We start from the raw sequence: 17500 nt of genomic DNA, 5'->3' as shown, positions 1-17500 counted from the left end.
ACTTTAGTCTTCCATCTTAGTGGTAACTTCATGGGAGATGTGTGATATCTGTAAGTAAATAGCATTAGCATTACCATTTACGGATAAAACATGTAATTTAAAAATATATCACACACACACACACACATATACACACACACACACTCACATGTACACACATACATATTGGTGAGCTGATCTAGAGATTCAGGTTAGCACAATGTAGTGTTTCATGTGTCATCTAGAAACATTTGTCACTGTTGAATTTTTGTATCAACAGTGGCTTTGAAGATTAAGTCCTTTAGTTCCACAGCTCAGATGCTGTGGAGCAGGACTTGTGCACTTGTAGACTTGTGCACTTGTAGACTTGTGCACATGCTGAAATGGAGATGCTGTAGTATAATTACTCTTGTGGTTTGAGCCCTTAGGTGCGACAAGGTGAATACAAAGATGTGTAAATGTGAGCATTGCGTGCAAGTGCGAATGTGACCATTTTGTGTGTGTGTGTGTGTGTGTGTGCTTCACACGTGAAGTTCCTTTTTTTTACAGCAGCTGTGCTGCCCTATGTCGTTTGTCTAATTTAGCATAACTCTTCCTTTCTCTCTCTCCCTCTATCTCTCATCTCTCTCTCTCTCTTACTCCCTCCCTTTCTCTCTCTTTCTCTCCACTGTCCATTCCAGTCTTCCTTACAAGAGTTTCTTTTTCCTCGTTTTCTTTTCTCCCCTCCTCCTTCTTTCTCGGGGTCACACAGGCCGACACAGAAGTGCCTCGTTTCTAACGATGATGATTATGTGACATTGGCAGCATGTACTGTCAGATCACACGTGTTTGGGCTTCAAACAGCGGCCGTTGCCCAGTCACCGCCCCGCCCGCCCCACCAACCCCCCCAACCCCACCTGCCCCACCAGTCTCTCCACCATTAACACCAACGAATGTGGAGGGACAGGGAGTCACCATCGGGGTCAGCCCAGCTGTTTCCTCGCCTGCTCACTGCATTACGTCCTGCACTCAGCGGACAGGAAATTAGAGGAATTAAAAGGTGTTAGGACAGAGCCAACAAAGAACAACTTAGAAACAATCATTTAAAAGTTTTTTAAAGGGGAGTTTAAAATGAGCTAAAGTTCATTAGCTTAACTTTAAAAAAATTATATATATAAAAATCTACATTAAACTTACGCTTGATCATTTGGGGAGGGCTAAACTGTAACTTATACAGTAACCTGCGTAGTATGTAGTGTATGCATACTTACACTGGTGACTTATTTAGAAGGGTTAGGAGGCGTGTCTTAGGAGAGATCGTGTGGTCTTTGATGTTGCTCATCTACCTCAAGCTTCAAGGTGCTCTGAGATGTTCTGAGACATTTTGAGAAGTTCTGATAAGTTCTGAGAAGATCTGAGAAGCTCTGAAATGCTTTTTTGCACACCAAAGACTAGTTGCAAAGAGTGTTTATTTTACTTTCTTCAGCCTGAAGTGAATGCAGTAACTGCCACTCACTGGATGTATTTTGTTTTTCAAACAGTTTGGCGAGAACTCCAGAGACTGTTTGCATGAAAATCTCTGCAGTTTCTTAAATAATTAAACCAGTCCGTCTAGTCCTAACAAACGTGCCCCTGTCAGAGTCACTCAGATCACATTCTTCCCTTCATTATGTCGGTCGGTGTGAACGCTAACTCAAGCTCGTGACCCATGTCTGCATAACTGACATAATTTGTTAAATTATGCATTGAGGCACTGTTACGATTGGGTGATTGGATAATTAGATGCACGAGCAGGTTCTCCTAATGATGTGGCTGGGGAGTGTTTACTATTATGACTAAAGTGTGTGAACACCTGAACCCAGTAATTAGGAGGTGTGTGCACATACCTTTGACCCTGTAGAGTGCTAATAACTGGTCAGTTGTGGAGTTCTGTTGTGAGGGATGCCATTGTTCCAGAGTCCATAGCAGAACAGTAGGTTGGAGCAGAGGCAGAGGAGTGTGACGCCTCACGTCTCTCTGAAGCTGTCAAAAACATGGCAGCTCTCTGTAGTTAAACGTTTGCAGTGAATGTCAGTGCTGTTTCAGCAAGACCTAGGGGTGGTCCTGTTATTCTGTCCTACTGTGTGAGTATGCTTGTGATGAAAAACATCAACTTGACTTTATTTCATATTTTTTTATTTAACTAGAGTAGTTACTGAGACTGGTAAGCCAGGTGTATATTAACAGACTAGTAAGATAGCTAATCGTACTGAATAGCCAGAATGTATTTGAAAGTGAAAACGTCTTATTGATCCTGAGGGAAATTGCTGTCAAGTGTGCTGATTTAAATTGATAAGTACACTTTGTATACTAACTTCCAGAATGACTAAACTGATAAGTATATGTGGTTCAGTATATACTCTGTTGTGCTAGTGTATAACTAACAGTTGAATCCTGGTGGTCAGTGAACCGACGTTTGTGGGTCAAGGTTGTTAACGGTGTTGGAGACTAACACTGGTCCAGAACGGTGGAAGTGAGGACAGTCTAAACGCAGTGAACCCAGCCGAAGTGTTCGAAAGTCATAACACATTCAATTATGTTGGATAGATACTAGAGAGGAGATGGAAATGCTGAGAGGGTCTGTGGATTCTTCAGGACGGGAGGAAGGAGAATCTCAGGGGTGAGAGGGTGCGTGGATTCTTCAGGAGAATCTCGGGGGTGAGAGGGTGTGTGAGTAGCTTCATGGGTTAGTTTCTACACCCGGAGGACTTACGTTCAAGTGTGTGTTTTTGTGAGCTGAGAGAGTTCTGTTAAAACGAAGAGTGTGGTGACATGCTGATCTCTGTGTGTGGCAGAAGGATTTCATGTGTCCCATATGCTGGCTAATTGCCTAACTGAGAAAAAGTATGTGTGTGTGTATAATTGTCTACTCATGTTCTCATGTATGTGGGATTCAGAGGGCAGATTAAGTGTGTGTGTGTGTGTGTGTGTGTGTGTATAATTGTCTACTCATGTTCTCATGTATGTTGGATTCAGCAGGCAGATTAAGTGTGTGTGTGTGTGTGTAATTGCCTACTCGTTTTCTCATGTATGTGGGACTCAGAGGGCAGATTGTGTGTGTGTGTGTGTGTGTGTGTGTGTGTTTGAGGCAGATGTTTGTGACTGTGACTTTGTCCCCTCTATAGATATTTTCCTGTTGTTTTCCAGAGCTTTTAATTTATGAACATTTTGATGCGTTTGGACACATGATATGTGTTTCAGCAACCCATATGGAGAACACACTCATGTGTAATGTATATGCCAAGATAGAGGAAGAACACACACACACACACACACACACACGTTCACACACAGTCAAGCAATATACTGGCTATGGACAGAATGTGCTAAACAGCACTGACACACACATGTAAACGCTAACACAGAACGATGATCCCACAGGTTAGCATGGATGACACCTGTGTAAAACTAAGACACTATAAGGTACACGCCTGGTGTGTGTGTGTAGGGCAGTGTGAACTAGGCCCTACTGCATGCCTGGTGTGTGTGTGTAGGGCAGAGTGAACTAGGTCCTGCAGTCCACTGTGGACCATGGGGTCTTTTCTTCATCTTCATCTTGAAGACGTGATGAAGACCTCTCACACAGTCCTCCACTTCCATGTACCCGGCACTTCTGAACGTGTGATTGTTTAGCTGTAGTCTGTTTATGTGGTGGAGGGTTTTCTTTGAGGGGTGGGATGGGGGTCCGGCCAGCTGGCCCAGTTTGGAGGGCCTTGTTATTGTTTGTGTGTCCTGGTTTCCATGGAGAGTCGTTTGGGGGTTGTCACAGTGAGGCTGAACGTGGCTGATGATACAGACATGACATTTGGAATTCTGGGAAAAGTGAATAGATGATAAAGTGATGTTTTCTGGGTGTGAGTGTATAAAATATGATGAGACAGAAAGAATTAAACAGAGGGTAAGCACCCATACACACTAAAACACACACACGTGTGTGTGTGTGTGTGTGTGTGTGTGTGTGTGTGTGTGTGTGTGTGTGTGTGTGTGTGTGTGTGTGTGTGTGTTTAAGTGCTGGAGGCAGAGATATAATGTAATTGTGTATAAAGAAGGATGTGGTCAAAGACACCCAACTTCTTTCCAGCACTTGGAGCGGTGTGTGTGTGTGTGTGTGTGTGTGTGTGTGTGTGTGTGTGTGTGTGTGTTTGTGTGTTCATCTGTTTTTCTTTCTTTCTTGTTTCTTCATTTTTCAAACAGAGAGTTCTTTGTGTCCTCTTCTCTTTTATGACAACCTTCTCAGTTCAAAGGTCAGTGTTAAACCCTGTTGCTCATCTTTAACTCGGGAGCTGTAGAGCTGGTGAGGATTTCACATTAAGCAAACATTCTGTAATCTTTCTGGAAATAGAGCTCAACTGTTTGTGCATGTGTGTGCGTGTATGGAAGAGGATGCGTATACTAGTGTAGGGGTGTGAGAGGCTTTGGGGTGTGTGTGTGTGTGTGTGTGTTTAGCAGCTGTCTTTAGCACCATGCTCTAGTCCTGAAGCAACGGTTGTGAAACAGGAGGACATAATTGGTTTGAGAGAGGAGTGCTGTTGAGGGTTGTGTGTGAGGCTGTGTGTGAAACTGTGTAAGACTGTGTTTAAGGCTGTGTGTGAGCCTGTGTGTGAGCCTGTGTGTGAGCCTGTGTGTGCGCCTGTGTGAGCCTGTGTGTGAGCCTGTGTGTGAGCCTGTTTATGAGCCTGTGTATGAGGCTGTGTATGAGGCTGTGTGTGAGACTGTGTGATTCTGTGTTTGAGAGTGTGTGTGTGAGGCTGTGTGTGGTTCAGGTCCCACCAGTACCCACTCCAAAGAGTTTTTTAGTTTGATCTGATGATAAAGAGTGTAAATACTAGACACTGAAATCGTATAATTATTTAAAGCATTTGGCAGCCACTTTTATCCAGAGTGATTTACATATTCATCAGTCTGACTGTGTGTGTGCTCCCTGGGAGACAAACCAAGCCCTGGTTGTTAATATCACCTCACTCCACCTGCTCCGACAGGTTCGACCAATCAAAACTGCAATAAAAATGGGTTAGGGCTTCAACCTTTCCCTCTCAAAGCTTTCTGAATGGTCCATATATGTAGAGCGATGATGGGTTTGTGATGCCGATATGGCAGGCACGCTGACATCAGGGACACTGTGGTCAGTCCTGGGTCATCTGTGGAATGCTTTGTGCTAATGAGCATTTGTGTTTGAAGAGTGTCCGGACCATCTGTCAGACACACACCAGGTGCTTCTGAACTCTTTTAGCATTCTACTTTGCAGGCTATTTTAACCAGGACCAGTGGGGGTTATTTTCATGTCATATTTATAGAGGGAGATGTGTGTTTGGGGAGACCGTGCCTCTCTACATACATGCTCACCGAGGTTCACACACACACACACACACACACACACACACACACACACACACCACACACACACACACACACACACACACACACACACAAAGCCGGAGTGGCTAATCGGGAGATTCGGGAGGATTCCCGATGGGCCGGTCCATGTTAATCTCTAGTTTGGGCCGATTGGGAGGGAAAAATAATTTTGGGCCGGATTTGGTCATAAAACTCCCGGGCTGAAAAAGTGTCCCACTCCGGCCCTGCACACACACACACACACACACACACACACACACACACACACACACACACACACAACCCTTTTTTGTGTTTACATCTTCCATATGACTCTGCTCACTTCTAAGTGATTCATGCTTCCCTTGAGCAACGCAGATTTGGTTACTTTCAAAACGTCTTACAGATAATGAATCACGTGGCTGGAATTGTAATCAGTACCATAACATAAACATTGGCACATCACCTTCCAGAAGATGCTCATGGAAGTCACTGTGGTTTCCCAGTAAAGGCTCTCCTGCTAGAGACTGTGTTTATTTCCAGCGTTAGCCTCTCATGCACTTTATTCAACTTTATTGTGTTTATTTTATTTTGTGTTGGGGGGGGGGGCGTCTTCCATGAATGTCATTCAGACCACATAACAAATAATGTGTAAAGCACAGAGAACAATGCGTACGTGATCCTTATTTTACACACGCTAATGTCAGCTGTCACCTGTGATACATGAGATACAGTCTCCTGCTGCTCTGCCTGTAGATGCCTGTTTAACAGACATTACTAATAGAATCACCAGACGTGGATCAACTCCAACACGGAGTGATTTTCCTGAGCATCTGTGGCCTGATTGCTCTCTGTCGGGCAAGTGTCACATCATGGATTTGTGGTAATTTAAATATCTGATTCCACTCTGTATCGTCTTGCCCGACTGCACCCTGACCCAGTCGTGTACAGTGAACTTGACATGGGTGGTGGTGGTGGTGGTGGAGCTGGCGTGAGCTGGGGGCTCACCAGGTCCGTCACAGTGCGGTGCTGACAGTATTGGGCTGGCCCCGGCCTGACATTGGAACACGGCTCCACCCTGGGACAACGGGTCCCTGCGGACTGAAGTATTTGGTTATTCTAACTGGTACATCAGTGATACATGGATAGGGAGAGAGATAGAGAGATTATTATAATAATTTATAATTTAAATAATTTTATAACGTGATTTTCTAGTGTTTTGTTCCAATATCTGTGAGATTATCTTTCTCTTGTTTAGTTCATGTCTGTGTTTCTTATTAACTGCTTTGCCAACAATGTATCTTATTACATTCATGCCAATGAAGCACTATCGAGCTGAAGTGAACTGAGACAGAGAGAGAGAGAGAGAGAGAGAGAGAGAGGGAGAGAGAGAAAGAGAGAGAGAGAGGGAGAGACAGAGAAAAGTCAAGGAGGATTAAATGTGTGGGAGTGGAAAGCAAGTGGAATTGTGCCAAATGGTTAGTGCCCCCCACCCTCCACTCCACCATGTTACTAAAAGTCTTTATTCTATAGTCTCTCTCTCTCTCTTTTCCCATCTGTCTCCCCATCTCTCTATGTCTACCACTCTCTCTCTCCCCCCCTCCTTGTTGGAAAGCTTATAACACTCCCCCCCTGCATGTCTGTATGCGTGTGTGTGTGTGTGTGTGTGTGTGTGTATTTCACTCACGGCGCTACTTACAGTGGCAGTAGGACAGTGTGTGTGTGGCAGAGGGCTATATCAGCTCAAGCCCAAAGTACGAGTGTGTTGGTGTTTCTCGCGGATTTGAAGTTTGTGTACGGAGCCCCTGTCTGCTGCTAATCCTTCATAGCTACCTTGCTCAGGACTCAGGTAAGGGCTCATCTGTGGCTCCACGTCTCGTATATCTCACCGTGATTCTGCAGTCACACTGGCTGTTTTTCTGTACCAACGATCAGAGTTTTATTTCCTGTCCTTCACTGCTTCTGGATGATCTGAACATTTCTGGCAGGTTGTATTAAGCAGTGCAGTGGACAGTTTGACCTGTCTGTCATCTCAAAAAAGTGAGAGATTTTTCATCCTTCTCCAAATCAACTCTTTGCTGTCATATCTGATATACTTTCAAGATAATTTTTTAAACTGGCCGTGACACAGTGTTAACCCTGACACATTTTGTTTATTGAAAAGTATGACTTCACCAGGGCTCCATAGTTTAGCAGTGTGACCTCACCAGGGTTTCATAGTTTAATGGATTGAGTTCACTGGGGTTCCGTAATTTAATGGAATGAGTTCACAGGGCTCCATAGTGTAATGGAATGGGTTCACCGGGGTTCTGTCGTGTGAAGGAATGGGTTCACCAGGGTTCTGTCGTGTGAGGGAATGAGTTCAGGGTTCTGTAGTGTGAAGGAATGAGTTCAGGGTTCTGTAGTTTCTGTCTCTTGGAGCTCCTCTTGCAGTGGACCTGTTCTGACTGCACGCCCTACAGGAGACTGATGGGAGTTGGTAGATTGGAGTGCTGTGATCAAACTCATTTCTCCACGCTTTGCACTAAACTGGCCGGGTAGAGGTGTGGTCGGTGTCAGGTTCTGCTATGGCATTGTGAAGATGAATAAGCAGCTCAGACATCCGTCACATGAAACCCTCTGCATTTAACCTACCCCAAAACTAAACCTTCTACAGTTACCCTACACCAAAACTAAACCCTCTACAGTTAATCTACCCCAAAACTAAACCTTCTACAGTTACCCTACACCAAAACTAAACCCTCTACAGTTAACCTACCCCAAAACTAAACCCTCTACAGTTACTCTACACCAAAACTAAACCCTCTACAGTTAACCTACCCCAAAACTAAACCCTCTACAGTTAATCTACCCCAAAACTAAACCCTCTACAGTTAACCTACCCCAAAACTAAACCTTCTACAGTTACCCTACACCAAAACTAAACCCTCTACAGTTAACCTACCCCAAAACTAAACTCTCTACAGTTAATCTACCCCAAAATTAAACCCTCTACAGTTAACCTAACCCCCAAAATTAAACCCTCTACAGTTAACCAATCCCAAAACTAAACCTTCTGCACTTGACACCCGTAAGATCATTCCTGTTGCAATCGGGACCTCAGGCTAATTTTTCAGTGACAGTAATAATGAGGATGTGGATTTTGTCCTACAGTATTTAATGCAGCCTTTTGTTCTCACAGGCACTGCCGGTTCTTATTAAGGACCCTTATTCTGAAACACTTGGTGTTACTTGCCCCAGGGGGAAACTAGAGTCTTTTAAACCCAACTTACTTGTCCACTTTTGTTACGAAAAAACTCTTTAAACTCTTAAAAGGCTTCAGCCACCGTTAATTAACCATCATTGTCATCGAAAAAGGACTTCCAAGAATGACAACGTCCACTTCATCAACATCCTGTTGTCCAAGCAGTTCAGAGTATATCAGCTGCAGGACAGGTGCCTATCAGTGTTTTTATCTCTCTCTCTCTCTCTCTCTCTCTCTCTCTCTCTCTCTCTCTCTCCCTCCCTTCCTCTCCCAACTGTCTCATTCTACTATCTTCCTGCTCTGTTTTCCTCACTCCTATTCCTATCTTCTTTTTCCCAGCCTGTTGCCTTTGACCTCTGACCTGTGAATGTAAATGATGATGAGGGCATGAAATGTCTTTTCTTCTGATTGTGCTCAAAGAGTTTTTACCATCCATCATCGGCCTGGATTAATGAGAGGGGCAGACAAGGGCAAGAGCGTGTAGCAATCGGGCCTGCCTAAATAAACACACACACACACACACACACACACACACACACACACACACACACACACACACACACACACACTCAGGGTTCCCATGTGTATCATTTTGTCTTTGTCCCTCTTTTTCACTACCTGATTCTCGTTCTCAACCATCTTTCTTCACAAACATATATCTCACCTTCTTCTGCCTCAGTCTCTACTCCTCTACCACCTCAACTCCTCTCTTTCTCTCTCCCTCCCCATCTCTCTCTCTCTCTTTCTCTCTTCCTCCCTCTCTCTCTCTGTGTTTCTGTCTCTCCTTCTTCACTGTCTGGCTCCAGACTATATTTCCTGTGTGTGCCTGATCTGATGTCACTGACGTGAACCATATTCTTCACACACACGTGTGTACACCCACCCACACACACACACACACACACACACACACACACACTGGCTTGTCCTGAGCTAACCTTGCTCTCGTGTTCAGGGATGCCAAATCAGGTTATTTCACATTACAGTGCCAAATGTACGAGGGGCCTCTCCTCCCTCTCCCCACATCAGACATCATTATCAGATTATCAGACACACTGCCAGAGATGAGCTGCATGTGGAACGGAGTACTGCACAAGATCAATAGATGTCCACACACGCACACACACCACACACATGCACACACACGCACACAACACGGAACTATAGCAACGCTGGCCTTCCGGTCCGCTGACACCCAGCACCAGAACTTGTTATTTTGGGTGTGTGTTTGGTCCATCTATTCAACATCATGCCCTGTGTCAGACCACCACTTTCTGCCTGTGACCATGGAAACCTGGCAGCTACCCCCATGAAGGGCCCGTTTGGGGTGGGTGTGTCCAGCTGTGGTGTCTTCTTCTGCAGACCTTATCTCCCATGGTCCCCCAGCATGGGCAGAGCTTGGAGCCCGGGGCCAGGGGCCTCCAAAGTCATATATCATACATATCATATACACTACCAGTCAAACGCTTGAACACACCTACTCACACATACTTTTTTAAACATAAAAACAGGGACGATGCCATACCAATGAAATAACACGTTATTGTACTCTAACAAATATAAACTATCTTCGATATTAGATTCTTTGAAGTGGCTGTCCTGTATTTTGATGACGGTTTTGCACACTCTTGGTGTTCTGTTAACAAGCTTCATGAAGCAGCAGCTATGATGCTTCTCCATCAGGCCTGAAGACAATCACGTATATGCAGAGACCTTGTAGAACGAGGAACTAAAACTCTAAAATAAAACTGTTCGCAGAAGGTTCATTTAAAATTGTGTGTGTGTGTGTGTGTGTGTGTGTGTGTGTGTGTGTGTGTTCAGAATGAATTCAAATATAACACTTTTCCCCAAATTGTATTTGTAAGTATAATCCATTAGATTAAAATGCCTTTGTTACCATTAAGAACATGCATTTAGTCAGGTGTGTCCAAACTTCTGACTGGTAGTGTATATACACCACATTGGGGAGCTATTGGGGCATTTTTCAGTTGTAGATGTATTCATAAATAAAATATTCCAGTATTCGAAATGGCTGTAAGTGTCTGGGTATGATGGTAATGCCAGAGACCTACAGTGTGACTATCGACTTAACTCCACCACACACACACACACACACACACACACACACACACACCTTGTAGTGTTCACACACACAACAAGCACTGTTCCTCCACAAACACTTCAGCTTTATTGGTTTGAGTGTTTACTCTAGCCGTTTCTAAACCAACCCAGATTCTCTAAAAGACTTGAGACAGAGGGGATGCTAATTAGCTGTTAGTAACATATGAACTTTTTTTCACACCTATTCCACAGGTAGGCAGTACGGACTGAGGGTAGACCTGTAGGTGTGTCGGGAGTCCATCGCATTCTATCAGAGAGGGGCATGTTCTACCAGACAGGGGCGTGTTCTATCAGACAAGGGCGTGTTCTATCAGAGAGGGGCATGTTATATCAGAGAGGGGCGTGTTATATCAGAGAGGGGTGTGTTATATCAGAGAGGGGCGTGTTATATCAGAGAGGGGCGTGTTCTATCAGAGAGGGGCATGTTATATCAGAGGGGGGCGTGTTCTATCAGGGGGGGTGTGTTCTATCAGAGGGGGGTGTGTTCTGTCAGAGAGGGGCGTGTTCTATCAGACAGGGGCGTGTTCTATCAGACAGGGGCGTGTTCTATCAGAGAGGGGCGTGTTCTATCAGAGAGGGGCGTGTTCTATCAGACAAGGGCATGTTCTATCAGACGGGGGCGCGTTCTATCAGACAGGAGCGCGTTCTATCAGAGAGGGGTGTGTTATATCAGAGAGGGGTGTGTTATATCAGAGAGGGGCGTGTTATATCAGAGAGGGGCGTGTTATATCAGAGGGGGGCGTGTTCTATCAGAGAGGGGCGTGTTCTATCAGAGGGGGGCGTGTTCTGTCAGAGAGGGGCATGTTCTATCAGAGAGGGGCATGTTCTATCAGACAGGGGCGTGTTCTATCAGACAGGGGCGTGTTCTATCAGAGAGGGGCGTGTTCTATCAGACAAGGGCATGTTCTATCAGACAGGCGCGTTCTGTCAGACAGGGACGCGTTCTATCAGACAGGAGCGCGTTCTATCAGAGAGGGGCGTGTTCTATCAGACAAGGGCGTGTTTTGTCAGAGAGGGGTGTGTTATATCAGAGAGGGGTGTGTTCTATCAGAGAGGGGCGTGTTCTATCAGAGAGGGGCGTGTTCTATCAGAGAGGGGCGTGTTATATCAGAGGGGGGCGTGTTCTATCAGGGGGGGTGTGTTCTATCAGAGAGGGGCGTGTTCTATCAGAGGGGGGCGTGTTCTGTCAGAGAGGGGCATGTTCTATCAGAGAGGGGCGTGTTCTATCAGACAGGGGCGTGTTCTATCAGAGAGGGGCGTGTTCTATCAGACAAGGGCATGTTCTATCAGACGGGCGCGTTCTGTCAGACAGGGACGCGTTCTATCAGACAGGGGCGTGTTCTATCAGAGAGGGGCGTGTTCTATCAGACAAGGGCATGTTCTATCAGACGGGCGCGTTCTGTCAGACAGGGACGCGTTCTATCAGACAGGAGCGCGTTCTATCAGAGAGGGGCGTGTTCTATCAGACAAGGGCGTGTTTTGTCAGAGAGGGGCGTGTTCTATCAGAGAGGGGCGCGTTCTATCAGAGAGGGGCGTGTTCTATCAGACAAGGGCGTGTTCTATCAGAGGGGGTGTGTTCTATCAGAGAGGGGCGTGTTATATCAGAAAGGGGTGTTTGTACAGTGGGAACCTGAGCAGAAGTGTGAGGGAGAGATGAGTGTGAGAGGAGAGCGTGAGAGGAATGCGTGAGAGGAGAGCGTGAGAGGAGTGCGTGAGAGGATAGCGTGAGAGGAGTGTGTGAGAGGAGTGCGTGAGAGGAGTGTGTGAGAGGAGTGTGTGAGAGGAGTGCGTGAGAGGAGTGCGTGAGAGGAGAGCGTGAGAGGATAGCGTGAGAGGAGTGTGTGAGAGGAGTGCGTGAGAGGATAGCGTGAGAGGATAGCGTGAGAGGAGTGTGTGAGAGGAGTGCGTGAGAGGAGTGCGTGAGAGGAGAGCGTGAGAGGAGTGTGAGAGGAGTGCGTGAGAGGAGTGTGTGAGAGGAGTGCGTGAGAGGAGTGTGTGAGAGGAGTGCGTGAGAGGAGTGCGTGAGAGGATAGCGTGAGAGGAGTGTGTGAGAGGAGAGCGTGAGAGGAGTGCGTGAGAGGATAGCGTGAGAGGAGTGTGTGAGAGGAGTGCGTGAGAGGAGTGCGTGAGAGGAGTGCGTGAGAGGAGAGCGTGAGAGGAGAGCGTGAGAGGATAGCATGAGAGGAGTGCGTGAGAGGATAGCGTGAGAGGATAGCGTGAGAGGATAGCGTGAGAGGAGTGCGTGAGAGGAGTGCGTGAGAGGAGTGCGTGAGAGGAGTGCGTGAGAGGAGTGCGTGAGAGGAGTGCGTGAGAAGAGAGCGTGAGAGGAGAGCGTGAGAGGAGTGCGTGAGAGGAGTGCGTGAGAAGAGAGCGTGAGAAGAGAGCGTGAGAGGAGTGCGTGAGAGGAGTGTGTGAGAGGAGTGCGTGAGAGGAGTGCGTGAGAGGAGAGCGTGAGAGGAGAGCGTGAGAGAAGTGCGTGAGAAGAGAGCGTGAGAAGAGAGCGTGAGAGGAGTGCGTGAGAGGAGTGTGTGAGAGGAGCACGTGAGAGGAGCACGTGAGAGGTTGTAAACGCTGTCTGAGGAATGAGGCCGGACTAGGCTCTTCGGCGTGGAGACGCTCAGAACTGATCCAATTACACTTTGGCGCCATCATTTTGGTCCAATCAGCAGAGCTGCATGAAACACAGACATGCTGCTTGTCCCCTGTCTTGTCTTCTTCTTCTTCCTTACACGCACATAACACAACCGAAAATGACTCTACATACAGAAAGTGTGTGTTTCTATGTGTGTGTTTCTATGTGTGTGTTTCTATGTGTGTGTTTCCAAGTACATTTACATTTACATTTTATAGCATTTAGCAGACGCTCTTGTCCAGAGCGACTTACAAAAGTGCTTTGCTTCTGATCACAGAATTCATCCTAGGTAATAGTACGGATAGATACCATTGAGTCAGACTACTACTAAACTACAGGAGTCAATGTCATTACCTAGTGTTTTTCAGGTTAGACATTTGCCAAGAAGCACAAATAACCATAGACAGACATACAATCAAGTACATGATTTGTGTTTGTGACCTATGTGAAATATTCCAGCTGAAGACAACCTCACACTGTAGCTGTCGTTGGTAATGACATCTCTGATTCTCCACTGATACTCCATGCTTCATTATACTCCATCACACTTCCTTTTACAACGTTACACCCCTGTCACCCTCCTGTCACCCTCCTGTCACCCCATCACACCCCAGCAATGGTTATTTTACTTTTCAGCAACAGACTCATCCCGGTAAGGTCATCCCCCGGGCGATGACCCCCCCCCCCCGACATTATTATGCTCCTGTCACACACAACCGCCCAGATGGTGCCGGACCCTGTGAGGACATGATGGGTCATGTTCAAGGGTGGTGCATGTTCAAGGTTCAGCAGACCCGCCTCCACCTTGACAAACCGCTGTGGTGATTTGCTGAGTCACCACACAGAGCTTCCTGCCTGGCCTTCTGCTCATGAGGAGCTTTACGTCTGCACGCCGTCACACAGACAGGACAGAGAAAGCACGACATGCCTGCGGCAGACTGCTGTCTTACAGCCCATCAGACAGACAGCTGGTGCCCCAATGAAGGTGTAGACAGGGAGATGTATCACGCCATGACATATTTATAAGAATTTCTGCCCATTTTTAATGCAGCAATGACTTGGCTGTACAAAGAGCTAACGTTTGCACCCGTGTGTGTGTGTGTGTGTGTGTGTGTGTGTGTGTGTGTGTGTGTGTGTGTGTGTGTGTGTGTGTGTGTGTGTGCGTGTGTTTGCATTTGCATGTTTATGGATTGTGGGTAACTATCTGAGGTGGCAATTTTGCAAAGTGGTGTAAGACAGAAGAGCCAAACCAAATAGTGTGTCCAGAATATTTACAGAATATTGAATGACTCCTCCACGCAGTGCTGGTATGTGTGAGAGTTCTCAGTCCTCACGAAACAGAGCGCAGAACTTCCATCTCTGATATAACGAGGCCCTCTCCTGCTGCAGGCCTCCTAGCCCTGCCGCTGCTCTACTGGTCTGCAGATGATCAAAGATAATCAGGACTTACATTCAAACTACTTCAAATGCACATATGGGAGTGTTTGATCACTGGGGCAGAGGAAGAGTAACATGATAGATGTGTTCAGAACGGAAGAGATGAGCAGTGCCCAGAACGAAGACCCCAAACAGAACTCAACAAACGTTCCATAATGTTCCGAGCTTTGAGGATCAGCAGAAAGGAACAGCTGTAGGCTCAAACTCCATTATATATCCTTAGACCACATGTACTGGAGTGTGTGTGTGTGTGTGTGTGTGTGTGTGTGTGTGTGTGTGTGTGTGTGTGTGTGTGTGTGTGTGTGTGTGTGTGTGTGTGTGTGTGTGTGTGTGTGTGTTTGCATGTATGTATGGATGGGCTGATGTTTTGTGTTCTTGTGGAGAATGAACAGATGTGTTCGTTCACTTTGACCAGTATGACTAGCGTGCCTTCCGGGGAGACGTGGGGTCACGTCCGGTCACTGCCTGTTCATGTGAGTTACTATTGCGCACACTCGTGTGTGTGTGTGTGTGTGTGTGTGTGTGGAGTGAAGGAGTTTCCCTCTCTCCTTTATGATTCCCAGACTTATGCGTCACATCAAAGACTGGTGTCTCTTAGGTGTGTGTGTGTGTGTGTGTGTGTGTGTGTGTGTGTGTGTGTGTGGAACACCTGGGTATTCTCCACTGCCACTCAACCATAAATCTAATCATTCTTGTCACTGTGTTGTGAATAAACACAATGGCATGGTAATGGCTCTCTGCCACAGAGTCTCATAATTATAGGAAAACACTTCCGTTCAGAAACGCACTGCTCACACACCCAGGACATCCAACAAAGCTCAGCATTAATGGGTTTGATTAATCACTGTTTATCAGATGGCGGCTCTCGCCCCGGTGAGGTCTGATCTCAGCCAGTCAGTGGGGGGGGGGAGCTGAGGTCCAGACGTGTGTGGTGAGCATGGGTGGTCTGATGCTGAGGTATGGGTGGTCTCATGCAGGGGTGTGGGTGGTCAGTGGTCTGATGCTGAGGTGTGAGTTGTCTGATACTGGGGTCTGATGCCGAGGCATGAAGGTACATGAGGTCTTCTGTGGGAAGGCCTCCCTCTATGGGCGATCACATCCTAATTACTTCCTGGTCCTCTGAGCTCAGCTACACAACTGATGCGAACCTCCTTTTATGTTACATTTTTTTGTTTTACAGTCTCCATGACTACACGTTCTCCAGCCCAGTGCCCTGTGTTGCTGGGATACCCTCGGCCCCCAGTAACCCAGAGATAAATTAAGCGGTTTAGAAGAAAAAATTAATTAAGGAAAAAATGAATGACAAATACTAAATCTTTGTTTTCTTTGCTCAAGAACTTCTGATTTATTATATATTTTACATTATTTTTAGAACAATAAGAATTGTTTACATTTGAACATTTAATAAGAGTTATGTTAAGGACAGCTTCTTGCACTCTTACTGTGTAATTTGCTGACTTTCATAGTGATTGATAGTAGTACAAACACAAACCACATGTCAGTTTCAGAAAGCCAGTCCAAAGAAGGCCCATTTGTGAGGGTTTTGTGCATTAATGAATTAAGGGTATTTTTAGGGGTCACTTATATCACATTTGTCCGTAACTATGTTCCATTACACTGCAAATGAATCCGTTTACTGAATAATCTCCAGCAAAAACAAGGTGATCTTGATGCTGAATATTAACAGAGCTTACACTGGAGCTTTGATTCACCTCAAACAAACGCGTTTCCTTACAAATGTCTGGCTTCAACAAGACTTATAAACAGTATACTGAAAAGAAACTTGAAGAAGCTTGAAGGGCTAAATATTTTGTTTCCCAGATAAATAGCAGATTGCTGTAATAACAGCCTCTCTCAAAGATCACAGGGTCTTTGTTTCCAATATCATTGGCCAACCCACTGGAACTGTTCCTCCCTCCCATTGGCCAGGTGGTTCTGTGAGGGGCGGGAGCTGCACCACTGTCCTGATATTCAGATTTGGAGGGATGGTGACCTGCACATGCTGGTGATTGCTGAGGCTTTCGAGGACGACACTGGGAGGTATACCTGCGTAGCCTCCAACGCTTTGGGTGCAGACAACACCTCTGCTGAGGTCTACATTGAGGGTGAGGATCTTCTGTATCACACACACACACACACACACACACACACACACACACACACACACACACACACACACACACACACACTTGTTAGTTGTGTACATATTGCCTCTCATGTAGTAATCACAACCACCTCTGCAATCTCTCTCTCTCTCTCTCTCCCTCCTTCTCTCTCTCTCTCACGCACTTTCTCCTGACCTTCACAGGAGCCTCGTCTTCAGATTCAGAAGGGGAAGGTTCCACATCCAAATCTAAGCCTGGAGCCATGCCACAGTATGTTTACCAATATAACCCCTTTGACCCCTCACCCTTGTGACCTCTAATATTAGTCCACAGGTTAACCAGGCTAAGTGCCACCACGTTATACAGGGCACGACTGTCCCATCACACAGACTGATACGCAATGCCCTTGTCATGGTGTTATCCCTCAGCTACGTGATGACTGAGTGGTAGTAGTGTTGGTTCTCTGTGGAGACATATGCAGGTGTGCCAGTCCACACACCCTCCACCCACTACACCTTTCTCCACCTCCCTGTCCTCCCATCCCTCTCTCTGCTGCTCCCTCTCACACGTGACTTGTCAGGGTACATGAGTGAAAATATCAGGAGTGTGTGTGAAAGCAACCACCCAACA

At 46.3% G+C, this 17500-nt stretch overlaps 1 protein-coding gene across 4 annotated transcripts in view; it reads left to right on the top strand.

Moving 5' to 3' along the window:
• Window positions 1–17500, top strand: part of palld (palladin, cytoskeletal associated protein) — a 72829-nt gene that overhangs the window by 17132 nt on the left and 38197 nt on the right. For 3 of the 4 annotated variants that reach the window (XM_077017535.1, XM_077017536.1, XM_077017534.1), the window contains exons 3-4: window positions 16695–16870; window positions 17074–17140. In XM_077017535.1, the coding sequence (XP_076873650.1) occupies window positions 16695–16870; window positions 17074–17140 (243 nt within the window). Of the gene's footprint in view, window positions 1–7030; window positions 7181–16694; window positions 16871–17073; window positions 17141–17500 lie in introns of those variants that run through there. The other variant, XM_077017537.1, reaches the window with a different exon arrangement.

This window comes from Brachyhypopomus gauderio, chromosome 9 (assembly GCF_052324685.1).
Source record: "Brachyhypopomus gauderio isolate BG-103 chromosome 9, BGAUD_0.2, whole genome shotgun sequence".
In the NCBI taxonomy this organism is placed as follows: Eukaryota; Metazoa; Chordata; class Actinopteri; order Gymnotiformes; family Hypopomidae; genus Brachyhypopomus; species Brachyhypopomus gauderio.
This window is presented reverse-complemented; position numbering and strand designations above follow the sequence as displayed.